General features: G+C 40.7%; 1 protein-coding gene across 1 annotated transcript in view; it reads right to left on the bottom strand.

The window, feature by feature from the left end:
- Positions 1–1,183: 1,183 nt before the first annotated feature.
- LOC149300333 (rho guanine nucleotide exchange factor 26-like) overlaps positions 1,184–10,456 on the bottom strand; it is a 61,535-nt gene continuing 52,262 nt past the window's right edge. Inside the window, exons 12-14 of the mRNA XM_089485380.1 lie at positions 5,979–6,046; positions 5,485–5,589; positions 1,184–1,326 (exon numbers count right to left, since the gene is read on the bottom strand). Of these exons, the coding sequence (XP_089341506.1) occupies positions 1,184–1,326; positions 5,485–5,589; positions 5,979–6,046 (316 nt within the window). The remainder of the gene's footprint in view (positions 1,327–5,484; positions 5,590–5,978; positions 6,047–10,456) is intronic.

The following is a 10,456-nucleotide window of genomic DNA, read 5'->3' as shown; positions in this document are numbered from 1 at the left end:
TAATATATGTAGGTATACTCGTTTGTAAACAAATACATGTTATTTGCTGCACATGATAAAAATGGTCCTATTTAGTACTTAAGATGAAATTCCTCATAATTTTGCAGCAAAGCTATTTGATGAAGATGGGGTCAAATTTAAAAGTCTTCTAAATAGTTCTCTGTTATATAATAATGTTTTTGTTTAAGGCACTGTTATACATTAAAAAAAATATATATTTATCCAGTGAATTTAAATGGTTTGCTGCAATGTTTGGAATTGGAGAACTGAACCATGACACTGCCTTATTTGTGCAATGTAACTTTAAAAACAGAAATATAGGTGATATTAACTTTTTTTTATTTTTTTTTAAAAAAAAAAGCATTTAGACTTTTTTGTTTTCAGAACGAAACCTCACCAAAAAAGCTATTTCATAAGTGCTGATTTTCTTTAATCTATGGAATGCTGTGTTTATACAGTACTTGTGGAATCCTCATTGGATACTAAAACATATGAACAGAATCTCCCTATCAGCAGTGTTTTTTTTATGTTAAGACTATTTTCTTCCTAGCATTTACAGTTCATGTAAAGTTCAAAAGCCACTTAAAAGTCATATGTAAAGGCTTTGAGGCAACTTTCATTACTAGGTTGCTTAAGAATCCTCATTTATATTAAACTACGGTTTCTGTGAATGTTGAGTTTTTCCATTCCTTATTTGCTAATAATTCTAAGTAAGATTGCGTCTTCTTACCGTCTTTTCATAACGAATGTGTGGTAACCCCAAGAAGCATGGAATGTTGTCAAAGAATTTCTACAGGTCCGTTCTTCTGAACCATGTCCAAATAGATGCCCACACAACTTTTGCTTTAGTGTTGGTTTCCAAACATGAAGTCTCAATACAACCCTGATAGACATAACAGCAATGTTCTGCCTTTTGAGCGTATTTGCTTAATGCCAACTTTCCCTTTTAGATTCCATGAGTAAAATGATAGAACGGAAGCAGTGGCTTATGTGGACATGAAAGTAGAGACACTGTCCTTAGACTATCACCCTAATGATTACATGGTGATGCGAATCTTCACAGGAGTTCAGTGTCTAGCTCTGCAAGTACGCTGAAGGTCAATTATTCTAACTTTCCCACCAACAGTGCTGCTATTGTAGTGCAAATCATGCAGTAAAAAAAATGGCTGGATTGAGTCTTGGGCTAGACATTTGTTTCCAGAGCAAGTAAACGTCCCATGCGTTCCATGTTCTTTTCTATTGTGGCACGGCAAGTTATTTCCTTGGCACACTCCATAGGGAACCAACCTCTCTCTCCATCTCGCAGTCTTTCCCCTTCATACCACCCTGTAAGGTAGAAGCAGAGATTGTGAACTTGCAGATTGTCAACAGGGCCGAGTCCAACTGTTTTATAAATCAGTCCAGGTATTTTATTGTTTGTGTTGCTTACACAAAGTGGGTATTAATGTGTTGTCTAGGGCAGAAACAGAAACTGGCTAAATGAAGGTCAACTGTCTTAATCTCTTTACAAACATAGAACGTCACTAGTATTCCCACAGCTCAAAACAAAACAAAAAAACCCTAAAACATTAATTTTCATGAAGCAAACCAGCTACAATATAAAACCTGGCATTTTGTTTTTATTGTTGTGCGCTTGGGGAATGCAATGAATTTTATCTACTGGGAATTAGTTACTAGAAAAACACTGCCTGACGCAGTCCTACTCATGATTGTAACAAGAAGAATGACAATTTCCTCTGACAGAAAACTTAGAACAACAAAAATCAGCCATCATCTCTGTTGCTATGGTAACCACACAACGGATACCCTAGATTGTACTGGAAAAGAGATGGATCGGTATTGTTTTCTAGTAAGTCAGATTTAGGACTCTTCAACTGAAGCAGTCACCTTAACAATATATGTCTGCGTGACACGGCGGGAAAAACCCCCAATGGTTTTAAGATACCACCTGCTGACTCGAGCATCTCTTAACCCTCAACTTGCTGGATAGATATGGAATCTACCCCTTCAAATGTAATATAAATGTTTTGCACTCCAACTTAAATGTGAGTGTATTGGAGTGTTCTCCTTAAAGAACCATATCTTTGCAATATTACACCATATTTGTTTGTTTCTTTTCTTTTTTATGTCCTTATATGTTGGATATCGGAGACCAAACTACACTAGTTGGGTAAATGATTATTTTTGTTTTTTTGAAGTGCACCGTATCACCTTTTGTATTTAATTTATGTTTAGATGCAATATGGCCTGCAGTAATCATGCCGGGGTTTACCTAGTGAAACTGAACCCAATTATTAATTACATTTGGTCAGTGGCGACTCTAGAAACAATATATAGGGGGGGCACAAAAGATACCACAGTCAAAACTGGGGGGGCATTAATAATTTCCACCATTAAATCATACCACTGAAAAAATCATATATATATATATATATATATATAATATTCCCAAAAGTAATGATACTTTTGTTATTGGACTAACATAATACTTCAACATGGGAAGCCTGAAGCCACAAATAAATAACACAATACCTTAACTTTTCCACTAAATGATTTCTGGGCCTTGAAAGTTTTGTCCCCTGAAGTCACTACAAATTCAGGAGGGCGTTTTATCTCTGGATATAGCTCTGCCATACCGCCACCTACCAAACACACACCAGGACAGTGTCGGCCACACCAACATCCAGACACATGCACCAGAAAAGGCTCTGCCACACCAACATCCAAACACACACACCAGGACAGGCTCTGCCACACCAACACCCAAACCAGGACAGGCTCTGCCACACCGACACCCAAACACACACCCCAGGACAGGCTCTGCCACACCGACACCCAAACACACACACACCAGGACAATCTCTGCCACAATGACACCCAAACACACACCAGGACAGGCTCTGCCACACTGACACCCAAACACACACCAGGACAGGCTCTGCCACACTGACACCCACACACACACACCAGGACAGGCTCTGCCACACTGACACCCAGACACACACCAGGACAGGCTCTGCCACACCGACACCCAAACACACACCAGGACAGGCTCTGCCACACCAACACCCATACACACACCAGGACAGGCTCTGCTACACTGATAACCAAAATACACAAACAGCAACACCAGGATGGAAATTCCACACTGCATTGTTGTTGATACCCCTCTTAGTGTTTTTGCCCCTTGTGTATTGATGCCTCAGCCAGCACCCTTTTTAGTATAGATTAATGTGGTGCCCCCAGACCCTTGTATGATCTCTTCCAGCCAGCACGATTTGTATTAATGCCCCCAGCGAGCCTTTCCCTTTATTATTGATTAATGTGATGGCCCCATCACATATATGCGTTAGACATGCATTTTTTAATCATAATAAGTACTTATCACTTGAAATTGAAATATGATTTCAAACTAACAGCTGAACTGGCAGTTTCTTTAATATATTATTTATTATATATATTAATATTAGGCCCTGCCGCCGAGATATATATATATATATATATATATATATATATATATATATATATATATATATATAGATAGATAGATAAATATATATATATTAGACCCTGCTGCCTATAGCAGGTATAGATCCACACATTAACATACAAGCCCAGCTTTGCATGTATAGATCAATTGAAATTCACTTGTGAACTCAGCATTGAGGGTATAGATCAAATAAACAGAATCAGACATACAAATCCTGCAGGTATACAATTATAATGTATGGAAACATAGCATTGCAGGTATAGATCAACTGCAAATCACATGTAAACTCAGCACTGAGGGTATAGATCAAATAAATACATGGAACCAGCACTGCAGGTAATGATCAACTAAATATGACATACAAACCCTGTATTTGCAGGTATACATAAATAATGTATGGAAACACAGCATAGCAGATATGGATCTATAGAATAACACAAAAGCACAGCTTTGTGGGTATAGATCAATTGGAATTCACATAAAAACACAGCATTAAAGGTATAGATAAACCCCCACTTGGTATTTAGAGCTCACACAATAAAACACAACAAAACAATTACACACAGAAAGCTCAGCTTGACATAAGGCAATTGATTCAACATGGTTTTGTGTAAATAGCTTCATTCTACAATATCATATTATTCACAATGGTTGCATAATTGAGTTATTGCATTTTCCCAGCATACCTGGAATGCATAAGGGAAACTGGGGGCAAAGGCAAACTCTGTCCCCAGTTTCCCATAGGCATCTTTGTCACTAAACATGGGACCATGGTAAGCTATTTACTGACAAAGATGCCTATGGGAAACTGGGGACAGAGTTTGCCTTTGCCCCCAGTTTCCTATAGGCATCTTTGTCACTAAACATGGGACCATGGGGAGCTATTTAGTGACAACGATGCCTATGGGAAACTGGGGACAGAGTTTGCCTTTGCCCCCAGTTTCCCATAGGCATCTTTGTCACCAAACATGGGACCATGCTAAGCTATTTACTGACAAAGATGCCTATGGGAAACTGGGGACAGAGTTTGCCTTTGCCCCCAGTTTCCCATAGGCATCTCTGTCACTAAACATGGGACCATGGGGAGCTATTTAGTGACAAAGATGCCTATGGGAAACTGGGGGCAAAGGCAAACTCTGTCCCCAGTTTCCCATAGGCATCTTTGTCACTGAACATGGGACCATGGGGAGCTATTTAGTGACAAAGATGCCTATGGGAAACCGGGGACAGAGTTTCTCACCAGTTTCCCATAGCCATCTTTGTCCCAGCCTCCCACTGCCAACCATGCCCCCAGTTTGTCAACTTACCTGACTGAAGATACGCGGTCTGACAGTGGACTCTGCTGAATTCCCGCTGCCAACTTTCTCCACCCACTTCACTGAACGGGGCTGGCACCGCCCCACAAAGGTAATTGAGCCGTGCTGACGCCGCCCATGAATGTTATTGAGAGGCGCCGGCTGACTCAATTCAATTTCAAATCGACAGGGGCGGCATTTTAAGAATACACTCCAGTCGATCCGAAATAGATTTGAGTCAGCTGGCCAGCGCGGCTCAATAACCTTCGTGGGTGCACTGTCCCGGATTGAATCTGGGACATCTGGTTCCAAATTCGGCGGGGGGGCAAGGAATAACCTAGGGGGGGGCAATTGCCCCCCTGTAGCGACGCCACTGCATTTGGTTAATTGGTTAAAGCCCATTGCTTTTTCTTGTAGGGCTGGATAGCCTTTTCTTTTTCTAAATCTTTTGACAACCTTCTGGTGAAATCTTTACACATTGCATTTAGTGTTTACTCAGGCTGTATTTGTCTAATATTAAAGTTATTTGGATGATCTAAAACATTTAAGTGTGACAAATATGCAAAAATATAAATACTTGTTTCAGATAATAGTGTTGTTAAGAATTATCCCAAACCCCCTTTTTTCACAAAGCCATCACGTGGAATGGAAAGAAGTCAGTACACCTTCAAACTGCATTAAACCCAATAATTTGCTCACCGTCATTAATTTTCTGATAAACCAAGACAACGTCAGCGACCTGTAGAGAAAGCTCATCTGGCTGCTTAGCAGTATATGTCCTGGTAATTTCCACTTGTGTCAAAGCTTTGGGAGGAAAAGAGTTAAAAAGTTTGTTAGTTTGTCAGAAATACAAAATTATATAAATTCTTGATTGAGATGAAATCTGCAGGACAAATAAACACATTATATATGTCATGTAAAGTCAACGATTGTATAATTGCTGTTATGTGCAGTATGGGTGTGTTGTCATCTGGTGGCACAATGGTATAATACAGACACCTTGTTAGTAGGCCTAGTTTCATGCGTATGCCGGTAACAAATTTGTTAGTGATGCATGTAGGGGTTAGCGATGGAATATTAATGTCACTTTTTCAAGACAAGTGCCATTTTTGTAAATCATATGGTTTGTGACTGTTTTCGCACTATACACTAGGGGGCAGTATGGCACAGGAGAAGGAACGTTTCATGCTTACTTGTTCTATCTGTGTATGGTCTGTCATTTCTCTGTCCCAGCGCAGTTATCCAGCGAGCTCGGTCACTCCTGTAACATATAAGGTGAAAAACATGTGTAGGAACTAAAGCCAAGTTGTCAATGACCCACTGTCTCGTGATGTACGGTTTGAATGAGCACATTCTGTGCCCTCAAAATAGACGAGTCAAGGAAAAAATATCTAGAGTGTTATATTTCTAAACAAATTGTGCAGCAAGTACTAAATTAAAATATGAAAAAAAGATGTAAAGAAACCATGATTTGGAAAACAAGGAAAACCAAAACTGCATTGAAGACTTGTTTAAAATGTTAAAAGTATGCCGCTTAAAGCAATGTGGCATTATGTCTAGTAAGCATTTATCCTGCTCTCCTGAAACATTGTATGAGCACACACTAAAATAACGAGCATGTTTCCAGAAATTCAGGTGCAAATGTGTGTTCAGTATGTGTTGTTTATTTTTTGCGCAACCTTAAAAATCCTCAAATATGGAATAGCTCCTTATAGGAGGCAATTACTGTGGCATTGTCAGACTGGATCGACAATAAAGACTATTAAATTACAACATCCATTGTGCCAGAATTCAAAGTGTACCACACTCATCAGTGTAAGATTCTGCCCTGATGAAGACCCCTAGTTATAGAGTAGAGAGAACACTGTTTTCCAGTCGTAGTATCTGGCTTCTCGGCAGCCATCATTGGAAGCAATGATAAAGGAATCTTATCCTGTATTTACTTTTTATATATGTCTACATTTCCGAAATAACCCTGAATAGACAGAAATACTGTGCTGTGTGTTGTCAAGCCTCAGATGAGACTCAGTGGCGGATCTACCGGGGTCGCAGGGGTCGCGACTGCGACCGGGCCCCGGCGGCAGGGGGGCCCAAGCCAAGGGGCCGCCCGAAATCTTTTTTTTTTTACGTTTTTTTTTTTTTTTTTTAAATAAGGCAGGGGCATCCAACATGCGGCCCGCGGGCCAAATGCGGCCCGCGAGACCTCGAGGTGCGGCCCGCGTAAGATCGGCAGCCAGGGCAACCGATCTTACACGAGCCGCACCTCAAGCCCTGCTACTTACTTGTGGGAGGGTCTTCTGGACAGCACGGAGGAAGCGGAGTTCACGTGACTTCCTACTTCCTCTGTGCTTTAGCAGAGAAGGCAGAGGGAGGCCGCGCCCCCTGCTGAAGTCTGTGAGCGGCATCGAGGGAGCTGCAGTACAGGTAGGGGGGTGGGGAGGGTGTTTGAATGAGTGTGTGTGATTGAGGGAATGAATCTGTGAATTAATGATTATATGAATAAATGAGTGTGTGTGTGTGTGTGTGTGTGTGTGTGTGTGATAGCATGGATGTGTAAGTGCTGGAACCTAGGCATGATGGGACTGTGATTGCTGTTAGCAATCACACTCCTATCATGCCAAGTCAGCCAGTACATGCTGAAACCTGGCTAGCTGCCCCCCTTGTGTATTGATGCTGCCAGCAGTATGGGGTCTGCACATCACTTACAGCCATCCTGTACCAGCGTGTATTGGCTGACTTGGCATGATAGGAGTGTGATTGCTAACAGCAATCAGAGTCCCATCATGCCTAGGTTCCAGCATTTACTGGATGGATGTGTAAGTGCTGGAACCTAGGCATGATGGGACTGTGACTACTGTTAGCAATCACACTCCTATCATGCCAAGTCAGCCAGTACATGCTGAAACCTAGCTAGCTGCCCCCCTTGTGTAGTGATGCTGCCAGCAGTATGGGGTCTGCACATCACTTACAGCCACCCTGTACCAGCATGTACTGGCTGACTTGGCATGATAGGAGTGTGATTGCTAACAGCAATCACAGCGAGCACAGTCCCATCATGCCTAGGTACCAGCATTTACTGGTTGCCTAGGCTAACAGCAATCACACTCCTATCATGCCAAGTCATATTGCTAATTTTGTCCAATTGTGTGTTACCTACTTTTATTAAACATGTGAGTTTTTATTAGTATTTTTAAAGGTGGGGGTCATTTTCGGTTTTAGCTAAGTGAACCCTGAATGTTTTGGTCCAGAATTTTCATTTTAGTTCATCCCTAGAATAAATCTAGGGAATCCTGAATTTGTAGTCGCAAAACTTTCAAGGCCCAGAAATCAGTGAGAGGAAGAGTAAAGGTTTTGTGTCATTTTACTTTATTTTAATCTGCATATTTTATTAAAGGCCATATTTTTTGTCACAGTGAAAAATGAGTGCGGCCCGCGCACGTATACAATTCTGATGAAGTGGCCCACTGCAGAAAAAACTTGGACACCCCTGGATTATGCCCTTTGTACATGCGCCCCTTTTTCTTTGATTATGATTCAATATGTAAATTGAATTTGTTGAATTAGTTGAAAAAAAATTGTTGGGTAAAAATCATGTTTTTTTTGGGGGGGTGAGGGGGTGGGGGGCCCTTAACAGATTCTCGCACCCGGGCCCTGAGGCGTCTAGTTACGCCCCTGATGAGACTCACAACTTATTTGTGTAGAATACCAACTACAGGCCTGAGAAAGACCTTATTACAATGACAACAAAATAAGTCAAAAGCGTGATGGAAAAGGATGGAATGTCTTTAATTTTAATTATTTTATTGAATTGTTGGTAATCCAACAGGAGGCCATGTCCACATTTGAAACAGTTGTGAAATATGGTCAATCATTTGTGAAAGTAAAAGTTGGAAAATTGTTATGGTAAAAACAGGGTGTTAGAAATCCCAGTGCCAGACCCGCACTTAATGCCTCCGGATGGTTCCTTAACATCATCATCAACCAGCACAGACAAAATACCCCTTATGACTTAAATTAAAAAATGTGTAACTAATGCTATACTATTGCACGGGTGATTAAAAAAATGACATCAGAGCCTTCAGATTCAGCATTTATTGGAGGGATGGCCGGTGAAGCAATGCCTTTATTTGAAATTCCATTGTCTCTTCCCCAGGATGGCAACGTGCCATCAGAGGTTAAACGATATGGGGAAATATTTGACTAATCTCCTGACGTATGTAAATATCATATAGAATACTCAGAAACCGCAAGCTTTACAGATCCTAATCCACAGTAATGGCCACATTGGCCAGTGATAGGGAGCGAGTGTTATTGAGTGAGGTGTTTTATGTGAAAGGTGGTATGGGCATAAGGTCCCCTTAAACTAGAAGAACTAAAGGGTGATGACAGAGATCAGCAGGCAGAGTGGTGAAGACAGACAGGGTTAAGAGGCCCCGCTGAAATGTTTTCCATGAGGAAATACATCAAATTGATATGCTATTTAAAAAAATGGAATAAGCTTATTTAAGATGCATACTATAGTAGTGCATAATAATATTAATATCTGAGAAAGTTGTGAAAAACCCTCTATGTGGAACAGCACATTTAATTGTTGGTGTAATGTTTCTCACTCCTTTTCACCTCAACCTTGTCCACTACACAACCTAATATTGGTGGTTCTGCTTCACATCTCTTTTACTAAAAAGGGAATCCTGGAAAATGCTTTCTAAGTTTCTTGCTGGCGCACACTTAGTACAATTTAATTAAAAATATGGTCTCAAACGTCTATATGTGGGGCTCTAGCCTCTACACACAGAGACAGAGTAAGTGTATCCAGTGGAAAAAGCAGCGACACTCCATTTACTGGCACTACATCATCACTAGAATTCCTCGTTCATTAAGTGCACAGGGAGCTGGATGATACAAAACAGACACATTAACACGCACAATATAACTTCACTGCCGTAATCAACAGTCGGAAAAGATCACACATTTTACCCGTTGTGCTCAGGAATAATAGCAAAATCTCCAGAATTCCTTACTGTTTATGTTAAAAACCATACGACCATTATTGCAAAGAAAAGGATGTATCTATTTCCAGGGGTTATTTAACATAACTATGTATTTCTTAAATGAAGTTACTACTATTAAACAAGTGTTTATCTGTTATATAGAACTAAATGAGCGTCGTGATCCCAGTGTGTGGCTCACCCTGACTCACGGAAGTGGGAGAACAAGACGAGCCTGAGGTGTGGCAAGGCTAATGCTGGGCCATCGGCCAGCTGCTTGTTCACATCTGTATTCTCTACATCAGAGAAAATGCTTTTAATTCCAGTAGTCTTCTGACCAAGCAAATTTTCTAGATACTTTGTAGGTGACCAGTGTGGGTCCTTGTGAATGTTATTTTGTGTTTTGTATAAAACGTAAATGACCGGTTTTGTTCTCGTATTGATTCCGAATTTAATTTGTAGGTGTGTGTGCAGTGACGTGCATGCTGCAGGTTATACTCCCAGATAATGCAGACGATTATCAGCTACGGAAACTATGACTTCTGGCTCATGAAACTGGCAGGGTGTGAGAAAACAAGAATGGAGAAGGATTTCAGTCTGCATTTCTCATAACAGAGAGCAAAATGACTCAAGTGCAGCACCAACACTAATTGCTTAAACAGATCACATCAAAAAGATCTAGC

The sequence above is a fragment of the Sceloporus occidentalis genome, unplaced genomic scaffold (assembly GCF_023333645.1).
Source record: "Sceloporus occidentalis isolate IW3139 unplaced genomic scaffold, rSceOcc1.0.p SCAF_25, whole genome shotgun sequence".
NCBI classification, from domain to species: domain Eukaryota; kingdom Metazoa; phylum Chordata; class Lepidosauria; order Squamata; family Phrynosomatidae; genus Sceloporus; species Sceloporus occidentalis.
Note: the sequence above shows the minus strand (reverse complement) of the source record. Positions and strands in the feature narration are given on the sequence as shown.